This window comes from Delphinapterus leucas, chromosome 3 (genome assembly GCF_059928025.1).
Source record: "Delphinapterus leucas isolate spDelLeu-1000000601 "Yukka" chromosome 3, BTC_Dleu_Yukka2, whole genome shotgun sequence".
Taxonomy (NCBI): Eukaryota; Metazoa; Chordata; class Mammalia; order Artiodactyla; family Monodontidae; genus Delphinapterus; species Delphinapterus leucas.
This window is the reverse complement of record NC_143131.1, coordinates 133,300,256-133,321,292: the sequence shown is the minus strand read 5'-3', so window position 1 is coordinate 133,321,292 and position 21,037 is coordinate 133,300,256. Positions and strand designations below refer to the sequence as shown.

General features: G+C 41.4%; 1 protein-coding gene and 1 pseudogene across 1 annotated transcript in view; both read right to left on the bottom strand.

The window, feature by feature from the left end:
- The window catches only part of SGCD (sarcoglycan delta), a 416,585-nt gene that overhangs the window by 380,490 nt on the left and 15,058 nt on the right, over nucleotides 1–21,037 (bottom strand). The window contains exon 3 of the mRNA XM_089909613.1: nucleotides 13,448–13,636. Within this exon, the coding sequence (XP_089765739.1) occupies nucleotides 13,448–13,636 (189 nt within the window). The remainder of the gene's footprint in view (nucleotides 1–13,447; nucleotides 13,637–21,037) is intronic.
- LOC111183149 (protein lin-28 homolog A pseudogene) lies at nucleotides 198–4,680 on the bottom strand (annotated as a pseudogene).

Here is a 21,037-nt window from a genome sequence, read left to right as displayed (position 1 = left end):
TTAGCTGCTAAGTTTTGGGGTGGCTTGCTGCATAGCAATAGATAATGAGACTAATTACTCATTAAATAATTGAATGGGTTAAGATGAGAAAGTAAAAAAACAGCACATGAGATATACTTCCTGGTATTTAGCATCTTGGATTTTTGTCTAACTAAATATAGTGTGGGCACACATAAATACACACACACTTTTAGAGGAAAAAGCGACTCAGTCTCTCATTCTGAGTCCAAGAGTATAAGAGGATCCCTTAATTAGAAACTATATAAGCTGTAGAGGACCATTTGTAGAGCATCATTTGGTCAAACTGCATATTTTACAGGTTTGAAGAATAAGGCTCAGAAGCGGTCCCTGACCCTTCCTGCTCAATACAGCTCTTCACCCATCAAAGGTCCACCTTGCTCCTCACTGGGAAGATGAAAAATCTATCACAGCCTCACTACCTACCGGAGGAGAAATACTGAAAAGAGGAGAGGAGGAAGAGAACGGGTATGAGGAAAAGGAACAAAGCTGCTAGAAATGTAGTTATTTGCGGCCATCTGTTCATCAGATTATGAGAACCTTTCTGTTAAATTGGGGGGTTTTGGGGGCCTTGAGGTTTTTAAGGTGCTTTTTCCCACCTTAAGCCTATGGCTCCAGGTCTTAAAAACTGTCCAGGGCATGGAAAGAAAAGGCACAAATTGTTGTATAGAGGGAAATGAAAAACTTCTCTGTCCATGTTGACGTTGCACGCTCTCCAAGACCTATCTAAGAGGTAGGCTTGCGGATTCGAGACCTGTTTTGTAACAAAGACCTTTCTGCAATGGTGGAAATGTTTTCTATCTGCTCTGATGATGATGGTGGCCACTAACCCCATGTAGCCATTGACTGTGTGCGACATAGCTCGTGTGACTCAGGAACTGAATTTTTCATGTGACTTAATTTTAATACCATATTAGACAATCAGTTCTAGACAAAGTATTTACAAAGCCACTCTAAACTTAAGAAATTCTAACTAGTGACACAGGCAACCCAACTGACTTGAAACTTCATATTCATGACTGTGTCTCTTTCTACAGTCTGAATAAGGTCACGTCTGCTGTGGAAGGACTGATCCTTAAGTTCACAGTGGTAATATGCCTCTTAGGATTCAGAACTTCTCTCCTATTATTGCTTAATGTCTCAGTAAGAGTGCAGAAATCCCCAAGATGTGGTCACAACTTCCGATTTCTGAGAGCCATTCAGAGTTCACAGCTGCATGACCCAAAATACCTAAAAATTCCATGTGTGAGCAGCTAAGTGTGATGGAAAAAGACAGAAATACTTTCAGGGAGATTTTCTGACATTATTTTTCTCAATTCTAGAATCACAAAAAAAATGAATTTTTTTTTCTCAGTACCAATAAGTGTTCATTCATTGTATTTTCCCAAGGAAAAGAAGGGGAAGGGAAAAGGGTCAGCATGTGTGTTACAAAATGATAGCAAATGGGAAAGGAAGTAACTGGCACAGCAAAATCAACCATCAAATAAACACTGCTCAGATGGGGTCGCCAAAGCCCAAGGGGGCTCAGTCTCCTGCAGTAATGAGGGGAAGGGATGAGGGAAAGGTGCATGCTTTTCTACCCTCCCTCCTTCCCCATAAATTCAAGATTTCACACAAAGCTTTGGTTTCTCGCAGTAAACATGGAATTCCATTCGTCCATCTCCTATTAAACAATCTTGTGGCCACTTCAACTTAAGTTTCTTGCACCTGCATATAAGTTCCTGAGTGACTTGCCTAAACATTCATCTTTCCTTTTGTGGTCTCCCAACCCCACTTTCTATATGGAAGGCCCCTTCATTGCTCCTCTCTACCCTAGGATTAGAGATTAAAGTAGGTTCTAATCCATCCAAAGACAGCAGTCTGTTTGGCATGAATCACATCAAGGTTTTAATCCATCCAAAGACAGCAGTCTGTTTGGCATGAAGCACATCATGGCTCAGGAGACTGGGAACAAGGGATGGAGAGTTCTTAGCTTCTTCAGGGTTTTTGCACAAATCATTTAATCACAGACACCCCACAAATTAAACATATAGGTGTATGGACTATTTTTTGGGGGGGGCACGAAGGGGGAAAGAAGAGGGGGTAGGAATACAGTTTTTAGGACAGAAGATCTTGTTCATAATAGGAAACAGGGGAAGGGGGACACAAAAGAAAGTGTAGTTCAAGACCTCCCACTTCAAGAAGAAGGGCCCCCAAGCTTATGTTTCAGATCTTTTTGGCTGGTGCAGACCTTTTGTCAAAGATGCTTTGGCTATTTTTCTCAATATAAAAAGAAGTTTGTAAACAATAAAATCCCAAAAGAACATGGAGAAGACCAACACATTATATTTACACAGACTAGGCCACCTAGCAATGACCAAATCAGCTACTTGTGAAGTCCTACGAAGCCCAGACAAATACAATAGCTAGAGGGGGGCAGCAATTGGGGGAGACAAGAACCCAGGATCAGACACACATCACCCAATGCGTTCTATTGCATTTGCCCCGTTACAACACAGTGAGGTAGGTTTGCAGTGATCTCACAGCACGTAAACGACACCCCCTTTTCTCCTTTAGCTACCATGACACTAATTACTGCGGCAGCAGGGCAGGACACTGGCTCTGGGAACCACCAAGAAGCCATCGCTGATGGTCTCTCTGGAAGCTGATGTTCTCTCAGAATTGTTAAAGATTAAAGATCTTATCCTTGTTTCATGTATCCATCTCTGGGCAGCTCAAGATGGGTACAGAGGCATCGTTCTAAAAACCTGTCCTTACCAGCTCACAGTTTTTACAAAAACATACACAATATACCCTGTTGTGTGTGTTAGGCCTAGCCCAATCCAGTGAAGGATGGACCTGGTGTGTAAAGCGAGTCCTGTGCCCTGGGATTAGAGGTCTGGAACAGGAATCCTTTATCACACATACAGATGACCTCGGCCTAATCTTGGCTTCCCCTCTCTGCACCTTTCACCTGGCCCAGCCTCTCCTAACCTCTCTGTACCACCTTCTCCTGTTCAGACCAATTTCCAATCTTTCAGTAGAAGGAGACCAAGTCATGAGGCAACCCAGTTAAAACCTAGTCTCCCATGAAACACTGAAGATGGAGGGGTTTCAAGAGGACACTATGGCAGAAAAGCCAGCTCTAGTTGGCAAAAATGAGGAGTTCAATGGGCTATACACTCCAAATAGTTGTTCTCTCTGGTAATACAGCAACAGAAAGTATTCCTGCTGTGCAGACCCGGAGCTGCTGCCGACTTATCCCTGAGATTGCTCACGTACGTGAGAACACAGTGCAGGAATGAGGGCACTCATTAAATTAGATTACAATACACAAAAATACAAAACATTTCTATTACGAAAAACAAAGTTAAAATGCACAAGATACGTCATTCACACACAGCTAGTGCAGTTGGCATCCTGGAGAAAGTGGGACCCAAGGTACAGTCATCCAAGGGAGCAAATAAATACAATTGCATTGGCCCAGAATGGGGTGGGAGTGGGCTTAGAAGCAGCAGGTCTGCAGCTGTTCCCTCAACCACCCCTTCCGCCTATCATCACAGCCCACTGCTTGGGACAGTGGTCAGCACTCTATCCCAGGAGAGGGTTATGAGGAGACAGGATGCGGAAAACCCTGCCTTACCCCTGAGATATTTCCTCCTACAGAAGGTAGTGGCTTGTGGGTTGGGTCCATCAATCTGGTCTCATGCTTAATCTTTTCACTCTGGCATGGGAAATATTATTCCATATCCTTCTTGAAGAGTAAAACAACTTCCCTATCCAGGCCACTTTCAGAAGCTGGAGATTCTGGGGGTGGAGACTCAGATAAAGCATGCAGGAAGAATTACCCCCCAAAGCCCTCACGTGCATTTGGATAAAGCATGACTGGAGTTTCTTTGCCTCACCCCTTCCCTCCACCAAGAGTGAAGAGGGGGTGACACTGTAGATCCCGGCCTGAGATATATGGCAGTGCCAGCTGCCCCGTACCCACACTATGCTCCCTTTCTCCACTCTGCTGATTGATGCCTGTTCTTCAAAACTTTCTCATCACGAATGGATAACCCCCATCCACTGTGGCTCAATTCTGGGCCTCGGGGAGCATGGCAGGGCTATGGATCTCTTCTTCCTCCTCCCGAAAGTAAGCTGGCTTTCCCTGTGAGCTGGGAGCTTGCTGGGCCTTCAGCGGACGGGAGGCTACCATATGGTTGATGCTCTGGCAGAAGTGCCACTTCTGGGGCTGGGGTGGCCGTTTGCATTCCTTGGCATGATGGCCTAGACCTCCACAGTTGTAGCACCTGTCTCCCTTTGATCTGCATTTCCGCATGTTCTTCCCTTTGGGCCGCCTCTCACTCCCAATGCAGGACACCCCACCAGGGCCGGTGACTCGGATAGATTCCAGGCCCTTGGCAGACTTCTTAAAGGTGAACTCTACGGCCTCACCCTCCTTCAGGCTCCGGAAGCCCTCCATGTGCAGCTTACTCTGGTGCACAAAGACATCCACCGGGGGCTCGAGTGCGACCCCCGCGCAGGCAGTCATGGACAGGAAGCCGAATCCCATGCGCACGTTGAACCACTTGCAGATGCCGGCTCCGCACAGCAGCTGTGGCTCCTCAGCCGCCCGGGCCACGTCCTCCTGCGCCTCCTCCGACCACCTGCAAACTGCTGGTCTGACACAGAGCTCATGGTAGCCGGCTGAGCCCGCGCGGCCCCGGGCCCCTGGTCGGTGGGCTGCCGGCCCCAGAGAAATCCGGAGGGAAAGGGCAAAAAATGAATTTTGAGTGTATGAAAAGGATAGTAAGTGGGAACGGTCATGAGTGTTATCCAAATAGGCTAATGTTGCATAGTGATTTATTTATAATTGGCACTCAAGTTTCCCAGTGTGACCTCTCAAGAGTGTCTACAATTTGCATCCTGTTGAACTCGATTAGCGTCAGCCCCACTCTCCTCCTTCCCCACCTTGTCCTTTCTCTCCAGAGGCCGGGCTCTCAACACCGGAAGCACAATGTCTGAGGCATCCCATCAGAGTTTAACACCCATGCTTCCAGGCTACAGTCACCACTCAAAAGGGTTTCTCCATCCTTTAAGACTCAACCCAAGGAGTCTTCCAAGGCCTTTTAGCTTTAGCTAATTTCTTCTTTCACACTCCCTTAAAAGATTTGTCATTTGGGGGGACGTATTATTTTTTTTTTTCCTAGTAAATTATAATCTATTAAAGTAGAGGATTTTCTTTATTATAATCTTTAATGACCAGACAAACCAGTGTACTGACAGTGTGCTTAAGAAATACCAATTGAACTGCAGCAAATGTGCCCAATAAATTGTACAACTTTGTAACAAGCTTGGTTCATAGCATTTTGCAGCAATTATAAGGACCAAAATCATCCTTGAGGATTTGCATTCTTGCAAAAGGTATAAAACACAGTAAGCTTCAAACGAAACAGGACATGACAGAGCTGTATCCCAGGACTATTCATGGAACAGAGTGGATTTCTGTCCTTTGTTTTTCTGCATTACAATGTTCATGCTGGCTTAAAAAATAACATTTTTGGCCATTTTTCAGTTTGATGAATTTGAGCTAATGGATGAAAAAGTGACTGTCAGAAACAGAGCACTGAGAGATGGAAAGCACAGTGTTCTCAATATGAAAAGCCTTTCCAAGTGACGCTGGCATCCGAGCTGAAGCAAATGCTACTCACACACACAACATATTCATTAACAGTGTTGAGTGACAAGTATAACTAAAGCCATAATATCATTTGCTCCCATTTGCTGAGCAAATCTGTATATTAACTAGGGTGGTGTCTCCTGCTTCTCTTCTATTTCACACTCCTGACTCATGTAATTAAAATATAGCAGGCCGTTGATACACAGGAAGGAGTGTCTGTATTAAAAATACCTTTTCATAATCAAATTGAAGCACTCATCTTATTTATGATCTGTCTACCTTAATAAATCTACTAATACTTCATTTTAAAAGCCATATAAAGCTCTATTAACCCATCTTTACGCACTTTAATTTAAAGTGACGAGCTATTCATAATTTTTTTCCCATTCATTTATTCAATAAATATTCTAAATATCTACTACATGCTAAGCAACATATTTAAAGCTGTGGATATAAAAGTGAATAGTTTAAGGTTACAGTCCCTGTAGGGGAAACAGACAGGAAAATAAAATAACGCCATACTGCACGTCCCCCCGCTGCAGGACACCACGTACAGCAAATACAAAAGAGGGAGTCTTCACCTTAACCTGGGAGGACTTCTGAGAAAACATAAGAAATAAGAGAAAAGCTTAAAAGGGGCAATGTTTATCAAAGATCAAGTGCAGGTGTGATTTTCAAGTGAATTTCTGACCTAGCGGGAGGGAAGTTCTGGCCTGGCTGCTCAACGAACAGGACTCTGACTCCATGACTTTGCCCACTCAGGTCACAGATGATAAGGCATCGCACATGACATATAAGCAAGTACACTGTGGTGTGCACAGTCTGCTGAGCCAGTGCAGTTCCCTCTCCGGGATTTCACCTGGGTAACAACAGACTGGGGCAGGTAGACGTGGGAGCTGAAGGGGAAAGTCCTTACAGAGAAAAGGTCAAAGGCACATGCATGTGGAAGATGCAAGGAAGCAGGAAACCTGAATAAACACAGGAGGTAACTGGTAGCACCACAAAGGTAGAGGGATCTTGGTCTGCCAACAGAAACAAATGTTCCAGGGCAAGACCAAGGCCACGTGGTCCAGGAAAGCCAGAAGGTGGGCATCCCCAGAGCTGCCTTTGGTTCCTGACAGTGAGGCTGTGCGGTCCACTCATGCACCCAGGAGACCCCCTTTCCTGTTCCCTCTGCATGTGTATCCTCACTCCCCTATACTTGAGTTAGTTTGACTGGGTAACGGTTCCTCGAGCCTTCTCCAAACAGATGATGTATTAGTGATCTGAGTTATGGAACACACTGCCCATTCTCCCTGGCTTTTACTGTTTGACAATGTGTCCAATTTACAAATATTAGAATGCCTTCCTCTGACCCTCAGGGATCTTTATCTTACGTTAGGGTAAATAAATCATGTTTTAGACATTGCACTGAACAAATTCAATTCGTCTTCGTGAAAAATAGCACTTGGAAAATGGGCAACACAGTGTACTGATTAAGAGCGTGGGCTTGGGGCTTCCCTGGTGGCGCAGTGGTTGAGAGTCCACCTGCTGATGCAAGGGACACGGGTTCGTGCCCGGGTCCGGGAAGATCCCACATGCCGCGGAGCGGCTGGGCCCGTGAGCCAAGGCCGCTGAGCCTGCACGTCCGGAGCCTGTGCTCCGCAACGGGAGAGGCCACAACAGTGAGAGGCCCGCGTACCACAAAAAAAAAAAAGAGCGTGGGCTCAAGCGCCAGACTCGCTGCGACCCTATCCCAGCTTCATCACTCACTAACGGCGTGACCTTGGACAAGTTACTGCACTTCGTGGTGCCTCCTACTCCCCATCTGTACAATATGGGTAACAGTGGTACCTACCTCATAGGGTTTTTATGGGGATTATAGGATTATACAGGAAAATTTTAAAATTCTGTACAAGTTTTTATTAAACACATGGACATTCATTTCTTAAATAATCACAGATACAGGGGTTTGAAGTTTGTAATTTTGATGAATGGCAAGAGAAAGAGAAGTTAGGGGATCTATTAAACACAGGTATAGCTAGCTATAATTCATCAAGGACCTATCATGTGCCCGGCACTGACCAAGTACTTGACATCCATCATCTCATGAATGTGGTCTGCACAAAACTGTCAAATGTGTTTGACAATTCACAAACACATATTGAAAGCCGACTGCATACCAGGCACTGGGTCATGCCTACAAAGATGAATAGAACGTAATCCCTGCTCCTGAGAAGCTCCCGGCATGGCTGGAGTGCTGAAGCTGGGTCAGGCAACCTCGCATCTACTTTGGTTCGATCATCTCAAAATGAGGATGTGTGAGCAGGTGACTCCCTGGGTTCCTACTTCATCTAATGATGAGTAATTTCACACTCACTGGACTAAGAGATCATGCCACCTATGGAAAACCCCCAAGCCTTTTAAGTTTTTCCACTCAGTGACCACTTGTGCTAAATGACAGTGTAGACGATCAATACTGCAGTATTTGGGGAGGTCTTCTGAGGCCAAGGTATCTGGATTGGGCTGCTGGAATGCTTTGTCAGAAGCATCAGCCCTCTAGAGGGTGAGATCTCACATGGTCAAGGCGAAGTTCAAAAGACAAAACTGTAGTGTTCAAACAGGAAGATGCCTTGCAGTCCTCAAGGACACCTGCTTCAATGCATTCATTTCTTTACTGGGCCCCAGAGGGAAAAGGTGATGTAGTTCATGGCCCACTAGGTGTCCAGTTCCTCGACACTTGTGCTAGGGCTTTCTGCACTGCCCAACGATATGTCACACAGATTAATAAACCAGGCTTCACACTCAGACTGCTTGGAGTCAAATCCCTACTCTGCCACTTTTTAGCTTTGTGATCCCAAATCCAGTTATTGAGCCTCTCTCCTCCCTGTGAAGTTGCTATCATGATAATACCTAGCCACATAAGGATTAAGCTACATAATACTTACAAGTTGCTATGGCACAGAGTCTGGTGCAAAATGAGCCTTCAGTAAATGATGATGGTGATGGTGATGGTGATGATGACGACGATAATGGCAAACACTAACATAAGGCACTTACTGTGTGCCAAGCTCCATTTCTAAGCACTTTACATGCATCACCTCAATTATTCTTCATAAAAATCCTATGAACAGGTAGGTATTGCTATTACTCCCAGTATACTGCAGCACAGAAAGGTTGTGAAATATGCCAAAGTAAGTAGCAGAACCTAGAACATGCGTCCAGAGTCTGAGCCCCTAACCACTGCCATGTGGTATGGGGTCTCCCATGACTTTCTGTTGCCGGCACAGACTCTTCCTATGGGTGAGTAGCTGCTATACGTACACGCCTAACGTGCATTAACTCATGGCGTCTACACACCAACCTATGCCACAGACTGTATTATTAAGTTTATATTAAATGTTTACATAAACATAACAAGGGGCTAAAACAAAAGGTGAAGGCAGTGAAGGGAGAGGGGCATCGGCTGTAGTGCAAAGAGAACTGAGTTAAGGACTGAACAGCCAGCACTACTGCAAACTACTCCAGGCAGGAAATGTCAGTGGATGTCTCGGCTGGGAGGGAAATGTGTGATCGGAGGACACAGGGTGGGTAACGAAGATGATGAACCATTCTGGCAGCTTCAGAGTTTTGTTGAAAAGCCCGGTCATTGTAGCAGTTAGCAGGAGCAGGTAAAGTGTGGTGGAAAGGGATGGGCTTTGAAGTCAGGCACCCGTTCTGTGACTTACTAGCTTTGTCTTCTAGGAAGTCACTCAACTTCTCTGAGCCTTGGGTTTTATTCTACTAAAATGGAGATTATAATACCTAATTTGTAGAGTTGTTTGGAAAATTAAAAGAGAGATTTTTTAACTGCCAAGCACAGTGACTGGCACAGAACACACTTAATAAATTCTAGTCCTCTTGTAAAGTACAGTGTGTGATAAACTAGGACAGGTTAACCTACAGGTGTTTATAACATAGGAAAACCAAACATTCCTTCAAGTAGGGAAAAATAATAGAGAAGAGTAGGAGAGAATAATGCTGTCCTGCTTAATAATGAACACCATAATAATCTGCTGAAAGCAGAGGAGAGAAAATTCATTTTTCTTCTGTTTTACATTTGGGACAAAGAAAACTTGGTTGGATGTTTTTCCAGATTGTTATAATGTAAGGATTCTTCCAGCATATACCCCTGGGGATGGCAGAAAATGTAAGTCCGACAGAAAAGAAAATTCTGGATGTCCAATCTGGGATAAATTGCCAAGTCTTCAGAAACACTTTCAGATGACGTCACTGTCTTCGTTTGTCATTACTCAGAGGGTTTGATTACAGTGTGAGCTTTTCCAAATTATCAAACATTCCAGGTGTACAAAATAATCAGTTTCCTATTGACAATCCTTGCATAAAGTGCTTAACTGTTGTCACATTGATTTCCTATGTTCGTTCACCCCACCATCACCAACGTAACATTGGTTAATACCTCATTCTTTCCCAAGATCTTCACTCTCAGTAAATTATTATTTGTGGAAAAGAATTATAATTCTAAAAGAATGTGTATTATACTGTAATTGACAGAGAATATGCTTTTAACGTACAGGGAAAGACCAATTTTCTGACACTTCAGCTCTATTTGCTTCAAAGCATTACTGCTATAAAGCACCAATTATGGCTAACCATGGCATTATTCTCACTTTAGTAAGTAGTTGGTTTCGTAAAGCTTTAAGAGCTCTCAACTTTGGCAATCAATTTAGTTAACTACAGGAAATGGCCTATTTCATAGAGATTATGACCTTAATATCATATTGCTCCGCAAGCTCCCATACATTGAGTGAACTGTCACTCAGTACACATTTACATAGACCTCTCACTATTAAGCCTGACAGATAAAGCACACTCGAGAAGCCATATCTGTATAATATCACGGTTGTCAGGGTTTGACTTCATATGCTCCACCACATCCACCCTCAAATCTTTCGGGTTCTATAAATTAACTTTACCCCAAACTAGCTAAAAATAACAAAAAGAGCCCCAAACAGGGAATTAGGGGGATTCACGAGTTCCAGCTAAGTTCCAGTGGGAAGGTAATGAATTCTATCCTGTTTTATTTTGGTCCTACCATCCAACCATCTCACTAGCCAGAACCCAGGGGTATTCCAGAGTGTCTTCCAAACCCTCAACTCTTATATCCAGGCAGTAGTTGAGGTGTGCTGCTTCCATCTTTTAAATGTTTTTTGAATCTTTACTCTCCATCCTACTGCCCTAACTTCAGTCTTCTCCTATTTTATATTACAATACAGAAGGTTTTATACTTTAAGGCTTTTGAAATACAAAATAAAAACATCACAGAACATGCATATCGACAAAAGACAACTATGCTTCCTTGGATTTAAGACCAAACAGACTCAAGACTCCTTTTAGAGGCCCAAACTCTGAGAAACTTTCTCCATTATATTGCATCCTCACCTGAGCAAGTATCTAGGCTACAAATCTGATCACATCTTTCTCTCTCTGCTGCTTAAAATACTTCTCTGAAGTTTGCTTGTCTATAAAGTAAGTCCAAGTTCAAAAAGTGTTTACCTACTCTGATTCAGAAGTGGAAGCTAACGTGCTCCAATAGTCTAGAACATACTGTCTTAGACCCCTACAATCCCATGGAAATTGACCCGTATCATCTTCCAAACTTAATACTGCAATACAGAAGCTTAGTTTCCTAGCGTTTACTCCAAGTATTAAAAAGTGAGCCTTTCTCCATCATTAAAAAGCCTACAAATAATAAATGTTGGAGAGGGTGCGGAGAAAAGGAAACCCTCCTACACTGTGGGTGGGAATGTAAGTTGGTACAGACACTATGGAGAGCAGTATGGAGGTCCAGCAAAAAATTAAATATAGGGTCACCATATGATCCAGCCACTCCTGGGCATATATCCAGACAAAACTATAAGTCAAAAAGATACGTGTGTCCCTATGTTCATAGCAGCACTATTTAAAATAGCTAAGACATGGAAACAACCTAAATGTCCACTGACAGATGAATGGATAAATAAGATGTACATATATACAATGGAACACTACCAAACCTTAGAAAAGAATGAAAGAATGTCATTTGCAGCAACATGGATGGACCTAGAGATTATAATACTAAGTGAAGTCAGAAAGAGAAAGACAAATACCATATATTATCACTTATATGTGGAATTTAAAATATGACGGAAATGAACCTATCTATGAAACAGGAAAAGACGCACAGACATAGAGAACAGACTTGTGGTTGACAAGGGGAAGGGAGTCAGGGACGGATGGATTGGAGTTAGCAGATGCAAACTAGTATAAACAGAATGTATACAGAATGGATACAAAACAAGGTCCTACTGTATAGCATAGGGAACTGTATTCATATCCTGTGATAAACCACAATGGAAAAGAATATAAAAAAGAACATATATATATGTATAACTGAATCTCTTTGCTCTACTGCAGAAATTAACACAACACTGTAAATCAACCATACTTCAATTAAAAAAAATGAGCCATTCTGATGCATTGTTTCTAACCATGGTTTACAGAATCCTCAGGAGTCAAGTACCAATAGCACCTCCCACGAGTGATGAATGGAGGCCCATGGAAAAGAGATGCAGCCCTTGCTATTCTCAAAGTTCACTCTGCCTGGGAAACACACATAAAAAGTATTATCTGGAGTGATCAGTATAATAATAAATACATTAATGGGGCTACAGAAGCATGAAGGAGGGGTTGTACCAGGCACAAAAGATGGAGAAAAGCAGCCCAAGAAGAAGAAATGGCCTGAGCAAAGGCAAGAAAGTCTATCTATGCACAGGGTGTTAAGGATAAAAATAAGCTTTATAATTCAGGAAAGGCATATATTTGGATTTTCTATTCTATTGTGAATTTTCACATGAAAACCTTACTCTTAATTGTGTTATGGTCACGTTTCCTTATCAAACAGGAGTTCTTTTTACTGCCAATGTAATTGCTTACGTCTGCCATCACAAGAGGAAAAGCAAGTGTTTTCAGGGCAGCAGATTACTGCCCACTGTGCCATCACTAATAAGAGACATTATAATATTTGTACTGTTATAATCTCCAGAAAAGCTCTAGGGAAAAACCTCAGTGTAACTCCAGAAATCATTTTGCCAGGATGTTCTTTTCATTTGAACTTCAACAAGTAAATGTCCAATCTGTAGAGTGGTCCTAAGTGCAAGAAATTCTTCAAAGAAGCATAACCACAAATTCTTTTTAAAAAAATGTAACATGGCTACACTCTCGTTTCCATCCTACCCAAGCAGTAGGAAAGAGAACTGCCATCCTGAAAACTGAGGAAATGCCCCATGAACCATAGTAATGAGCTACCAGGTGGAAACAGACAGTGAAAACTCTTAGATAATCCCCAAAGACTAATTTTACTCTGATGTTTCAATCCCTACCTCACAAAAACTTTCTTAATCACCATTAAAATTTGGAAAAACTTACTACTTTGGACTCTATCACATCTTTCTCCTTGGATTATTTACTCAAAGTACTCATAAGCTACAGATTACAGAAACACAGTTATCAAAATAGAAGGAAAGCATACACGATGGATCATAAAGGAAGGAAAATGCCGCAAAAGTGGATTACCAGCCTCTGAAGAATTGAGATCTAAAAGAAGTCAATCCCCACATGTAATCTGAACAGCAATGTTTTTTCACCAAGATACCAGCGTACAGGTTATTTGAATCCTATTGCCATCACTTTCCACATTTCTTTTTCTTGCCCCATGCTTTCCCTTCCCCCAAGGAAAGCTAAAGAAAACCCTGTGGTTTTACTTACAATCGTGAAGTTCATGACTTTGAGAATCCAGATGGTCATGGCCAAGTTCACCAGTATTAAAATCATCAGGAGTAGGACAAAGAAATACAGGCATCTTTTCCGCCAGCCATAAATCCCCACTTTGTATACCTGTGGTCCCTCGGAGCTGGGCATGGTGCTCCGGTGGTGGGTGTACTGTTCCTGAGGCATCTGAAATAAATGAGGTGAGAGAGAAGCACTCATATTAAACTGCTCAGAGAGAGAGAGGGGAAAAAAAAAGAATGGAAAAAAATCAACTGATGAAGAGAGATGGCGGACTGCTGTCTATGTTTCCACCCTCCTGACAACTCTAAAAAAATCTGTTTCCCCTGGACAAAAGGGGCTCCTCTGGAGGCTTGCGTGAGCTCTCCCGTTTCACGCAGACATCTCTCATGATATGCACTGAGACAGCCACATATATATATATCACAGGAGGAGAGGGACCCGTAGGAAGCCATTTTCCAAATGATTCTTAGAATTCCAACATCTTTGTGAGGGAGCCACTCAAAGTCCTCAGGGTAAAATTTAGAATTCACCTGAGAAAATAAATTAACCCCAGCAGTTCTTCATGGTGGTATAATACTACTACTTAGCAACTGATTTGGGGGAGGGGGGAGGTAAAATTATCTCAAATGCAATCATTCTGTATTGCCAAAAAGTTAGTGGCAAAAGTAACAAATCTGATCTTCCCTCCATTCCAGAGTTCAAAGGGGTGCTGATGGGCACATAGATTAAGCCTCACTTGACTCAGGGATCTTCAAAAGGTGATAGATGGCCTGTGCTTAAATGCTTCCCCTGACAGAGATCTCACTACCCTTTTCAAGTGGTCCTTATGAGTTAGACAATTCTAATTGTTATCAACACATTTATTTAATAAACATAAAAGAGGCTCAAAGTCAAGTAAGGCGTGAACGTGCCTTCCAGGAGCTTGCAGGCTAATGGGGAGAACAAACTAGTTAAACAGTGATAATAGCAGAGTGAGATAAATTAGAAAAAAATATCTGCCAACATTAAGTAATATTCGAATCCCCTTTAAAGTAAGGAAGCTTTCCCAAACCCCCGCTGTTGACACAAATTATCTTTATACTGGCACTGCTAATTAGGTACCAACACAAATCTAAGTAAACTTAACACTTCTATAAAATTCTCCAACCAAAACAAATTTTAAAATTAAATACAAACAAAGCTGCCAACGCGTATCATTCAAAATGGGAAATAACTGACTACTGAGAAGAATGATGACTTGCAAAACTAAACAGCATAATGTGGTACCAAGGACTTCAGCACAGCATCTTCTGAGCATCCCTACTCTGCCATGAGCCATGTGACAACATGGCCTCTACTGCTTTTCTCAACTTTCAAATGACTGCACAAGCTTTATTTTGGGATTTTTACTTCATTTGGCCCTCACGTAGGCAGACTGCATTCTCTAGGAATAAGGCCTGTCTCTGCTTATTTTCATCTTAGTCAATAGCACTTACATTAGTGATATATGGTGCCAAAGTGACCATGGTGACAAACAAAATGTAGGCCCTAAAATCATATCCTTGGTTACGAGGTCATCTTCCAGATGGTTCAGAATATACTTATTGTACGGTTTTTAGATAATCACTAAAATGCACACATAAAATCTAAAAATCCCCCAGAGGACTCATGGCCTTTAGGCATCAGTGGAATTCCATTTGAAAACCCAAGTAAATTCTTACTTAAGGTCAACTCAAATGCTCAGTGAAGATCTACATACATCTATGTCATTGTGAACACTCCCCTAGCACCAAAATCAGGCCCTAATATGAGTATGTGTTCAAACATATGTGAGTGGAATGAATATGTGAAAAAAATGAATGCATAAATGATGAATGAATGAATGATTTCCCATCCGCTATGAAATCTGCTGCCATCTGGGTGTGTACAAAAGTCCAAGCCAAACACCAGGGGGAACTTCTTGTTTGTATTCTTGCAAATTTCCACTTCAGTCTCCCAAAGCCCTGGCTTCCCATCCAAGCACTGAGCTTCACGCTATGAAGGGATCTCAGTTGTATTACTCAGCCCCTTACAATTCTGCAGACCAGAGCTGCGTTGTAACAACACGGGAACACAGCAATGTCATCTCTCACTGACCTTTTCACACACCAAGATCAATAAGAAGGGAAAATAAATGTCTTACAAGTCTGAAGGAAATTAGGCCTTTCTTTTCCATTAAATCATATTCTGTAAATTAAGGAAATAATCACAAAATCTTAGAATCCTATCTGCAAGGTCCTTTGATTCTAATCAATTAGTTCTATGAGTCAGCTGGCTTAAGACTAGAGAAGCTGACACACTTGTGCACGGCTCCAGGGTTTGTGGCAGGGCAAGGACAAGAATTGTAGTCTTTGACCCTTGCAGGTGTGAAGAACGGTGAGAAATTCTTGACAAATGAGTGTACAGAAGCTAGCGATATTGCCAGCACACCAGGTACCTTTTCTCTGACATTTATCCCAACTGATGGGGGCATTACATAATTTAGCTATAAAATGGAAATGACATGGTCAATAAATATTTATCAGGCTGTGGATATGGACATCATACGTGTGATTTTTTTTTCATACACAGATTTGAACTTGACAGAGGCAATGATTATCTCCACTCGGATTTTGCGATCCTGATGTACATCAGAGGAACCTGTGGAGCTTTTAAACCATCTACACTCAGGTTAATTAAACAATAATCACAAGGAACTTTTTAAAAAGTCCCCCAGATAATCCTAAAGTGTAGACAAGGTTGCATACCACTGATCTAGAATAATGTCTCAACCCTGACTATGCAGCAGAACCCCAAACAAACTTTTAACAGATACAAAATCAAATTCTGAGCTCTACAATGGAACTGGAAAGCTCCCCAGGTCATTCCAGGCATTAGGGACAGCTTATCTTAAAATGCCTTTTTTGCTGTTGCTGTTATTAAGCCAGATACCTCCCTGGCTGCTGCTGCTTTTATTTTAATTGACTTTTATTGAAGTATAGTTGATTTACAATGTTGTGTTAGTTTCTGTTGCACAGCAAAATGAATCAGTTATACCTTTTTTTTTTTTCATAATACAACCATTTCAAGGCAAAAATCTTGAAATAAATTCTAGAGTATAAAGCAGACCAGCAGAGCTCCTTTGCTTAAAGCAAGAGTGAGGGCTTGGCCACCCCTGAAGCACTTCTACAGAACCTTCGGATTCTTAGAAACCACTGACTTTTCCCCCCATGTTAACTGACCAGCTGAGGAGCTCAAAGACAGTAAGGGGAAGGTAGTGACCTTTCAAGCCACACAGTGAATTAGAAGCTGAGCGGGGACCAGAACCCAGATCCTCTGATACATGGTGTAGTGCCTGATTCTGTATGTCATGAGGGCTCTTGCACCGGTGCCATACTTCCTGCCTACTTTAAGGAACCACATCAAACAAAACATTCCAGTCTGCAATTCAAGGAAGGAAGGAAAGACAGAAGGAGGGAGGGAGGGAGGAAGGAGGCCATGTTGTACAAATGATTATAATACAAAGTGTTGACATCACTTATATGTGGAATCTAAAAAAAAAAACGGTACAAATGAACTTATTTACAAAACAGAAATAGAGTCACAGATGTAGAAAACAAACTTAGGGTTACCGGGGGCGGTGGGGGGGAAAGGGATAAATTGGGAGATTGGGATTGATATATACACACTACTGTATATAAAATAGATAACTAATAAGGAACTAGTGTAAAGCAAAGTACTCTATTACTCAGTAGTCTGTAATAACCTATATGGGAAAAGAATCTAAGAAAGAGTGGATATATGTGTATGTATAGCTAATTCACTTTGCTGTACACCTGAAATTAACACAACATTGTAAGTCAACTATACTCCAATAAAATTATTTTTAAAAAAAAGAAAAAAGAATACAAAGTGTTGCCAGCCAAACAATATGGTAACAGATACATCTGTTATAAATAATCCTGCTTAGAAAAAGAAAATTTAGATAAGCTGAGTACATTAATTTTTCTAGTCAAAAACAGAAACATGTTGAAATAAGAAAAACTTAAGAGGAAAGACAGACTCCAATCTGTGTTTCTTTTTGGTCCTTCCTGGGAGAAATCTGCTGTATAGGGAATAAAGTTGAAGTTTCAGGTCCTCCCTCATCCAAGTCCCTTCCATGGCCCCGGAAGGGGCCCTAGTAGTGTATTAACAGCCATCATACATTTTTGTAAAACTCAACTAAAGTAAGATGAAAAAGACCCTTTTTCACCTTCCCCTTATGTTGCGTGGTTTTGGAGGATTTACATGCATCTTGAAGGTCCGAATAAGAGGAAGTTGAATTGGGGGCTCACATAGTTTGGGTGCAGTGGTATGTATTTACATGGTTTGCAGACACCTCCCTGTAGAGGTACATTATGCTAACTCCCCTCGTATAAGAATGTCTTCCAGGAATTCTCCTTCCATCCTTGGCTCCAACTCACCAAGCGTGCTGTCATGAAGGTATATGACCAAAGCACACATTGCCATGTAAACGTGTCCTATGATGGCCAGCACCAGAAATACGTGGATACTAGATGAGCCAGAAGCTAGGTGGAAATTTTTTTTCTTATCATCAGTTACGTAAAATTTCAAGTGTAGAATTCAATTCTCATTGACACCCAGTCAAAACAGAAATTCTCTCCTGTCAAGAATATACTCAAGGCAGCACAGAAAATAAATGTTCCCCGCAGTTTTTCTTTTCTTATGGAAATCATGGAAAAGAGAATTAATCAGAATTCTTGTGTTTTCAAGTTGTGTGCACCGTGTGACTGAATTCTGTACATAAAATTACATGTTTTATGCTTCACAACTATCAATAATTTTAAAAAAAATTTTATTGAAATCAGCATAGGAGACAATTATCTTTCTATTGTCTACAGAGAAAATGGTAGCACCTTCATATGAAGAGGCAATCAAAGGATATGCCACCAAAAACTGTAGGAAAAGTATGTCAGATAGTTAATTAATATTATTTTTTCTGGATTTTATGATAGGTCAGCTTTTAAAAATTAATAATTTAATTTCCTCATTCTAAGTACATAGTCATGGTTTCTTAACTTGAGTTTGTATTTCTAATTTTTTCAGTTTTTTCCTTAAAACAGCCCCACAAATTGTTCAAGCTTCGGGCTTCACCAAACCTGGAGAGTCCTCTGGTCCCTCCCATAAAGAACCCCAAGTGTACATCAAAACCTCAGTGGAACATCCTCATAAGACGTCACTGCCTAGCTGAGCTCAATGAGAGGTACACTTACCTGTGTTCCACTGGGAGGGATTTTCAGACTTTTGAATGTGTCAGAGCCACCCTGGCAAACAATAAGTGCAATAAATGCAGATTCCTAGGCTTCACGCCAAGGAATAATTCAGTAAGTCTGGCGTGCATCTGAGAAATCTGTATTTTTAACGAGCACCAAAACTGATTCTGGATATAAAAGGCCCAAGGACCACGTTTTAAGAACGCGAATTTACATCCAACACAAAAAAAACATCCTTGGGCCATCTTTGCCTCTACTTGTGTTATTTCTCACAGGATTACCCATCTTCCTCCCGTAACCTAAATGTATGCTTTGCCATCCCTCACTTTTTCACTGCATTCCTACCCTGGAGCTTTCATTTCCATTAACCTCTTGCAGCAGTATATTGAATATTATGCTCTTTGCAGCCTTTGGTGCTTGGTTTTTAAATCTCTTTGGCATTAAACAGAATCTTAGCTTACCTTTATAATCCTCTCCACATGTTGCCTAACTTTACTCTTATTAATGCCCAGGTTTCCAGGTCCTTGGCAAATGCTAGAAACCTCATACTCTCATCTATCTACTGAAATGGCCCATTCAAAAATCACTAGTGACGTCCCTGATCAAAATTCAATGCACTCTTCTTAACACCCATTTTCCTTGCGTGTTTGGTCATTGCCAACTTCCCCTCCTCGCCTGGAAATTTTGTCCTTCTTTGATATTCATGACACTTCTGGCTTCTTCCCTCTATCTTTGATTACTGTCTGTCTTTCCAAACTCTCCTCTCTGCCTCTTTCTCCCAACTTCACATTATGAGTTAGCGTTCTCTTGCTCCCATCTCAGAGACAATGTCCAGTGTCATACTTTCATTTTGTACTTCTATGAGAATTAAACTCAACTTACCACTTTTACTCCAGTTTCCATCTCAAATTGGACCTATCTAAATGTCTTTCATCCGTCTAATCCCTCATCAAATAATTATTGATGGTCAATCAAATTCCATATACCGCGGGAAGGGTCTCAAGATACCACAAGGAAGAAGAGTTAACTTGTCTTTATGAAGCTCACAGGCTGGGTGGTGGGGGGACTATGTGCAGTAAATGCTTAGAAACAAAATGAAACATGTGAAGTATCTACACTGAAATATATCTGGTAATGTTCAAGAGAGCATCACAGGATGAAAAGTATTTTATATACACTCATCTAGAGAGAACTTTCTAAGGATGTAACATTTATGCTGAGACTTGAAGGATGAGAAAAAGACAGCAAGGTGAGGGTAGGGGCAAAAAAAAAAAAAAAAAACTATCTCAGGCAGAAGAAGGGAAGCAAAGGCAAGTGTCCCAATGCAGACAAGGCCTGTGGGACTGGCTGTAACGAGTGAAGCAGAGATGGGAGTGAGATGAGGCTGAAAAGTTGACTCGAGTCAGATGATGCTGGGCCTTGGAGATTATAGCAAGAAGTTCAGATGTTACTGAAAAGTCATTGAAAACCCATGGCAGAATCTGAAACAAGGGAGTCATAATCTGATTTATAAGAGTATAGCAATGCCTAGACCACAATAGGTGCAGAATAAATATTTGTCTTTTGATGTGATTAACGCTCTTATTTTCCCCCTCCCTCTATACCAATCATGCATCAAAGCATTCTCAAAAATTGAATAATTTAGCAAAAGTGAACCTTGATCAGTATAATATACTCCCCAAGAGGCCTACTTTTATCTGTGGCGGTGCACCAGGCATGTATATTTGAAAACAGAATCTTTCTAAGCAAATACACTCTCTTCTTAAGAATCACAAGACAACAGTATTTTCCATCAGTCATAGGGAACTTCTTACAGCGTCATACAACATATTTTACAGTGATATATGTCACCTCTCGGAATATATCCCAAACTCTTCCAAGTACTTAAAACTTCTTTGAACTCTAGTGGCACCTAAACAATGCGTGTGTGTGTGTATGCATCTATGTAAGTATATGTAATTATGCATGTGTATGTATAATTATACATATATACACACACAATTGCATATATTTGTTCAGTGAATGAATAAAAATCAAGCCAATGCTAAATTGCAGAGCATATCCTCCGGTAATAAGTAAACAGCTATAAGATCAGAAGCAAAGGAATGAAAACTTACACAACGTGCCTCCGTTTCCTAAGGCACATGCAACTATGATATATTGATATTAAGTAGGCTTAACTACAAAGCATTACTCTGCTCCTTCATGAGGCTCTTTTCAGTGTTCACCTGTTCATAAACAAATCCAGTTGACTTAAAGATAATCTGTTTTTTTGCACACAAAATGCAATAGGATT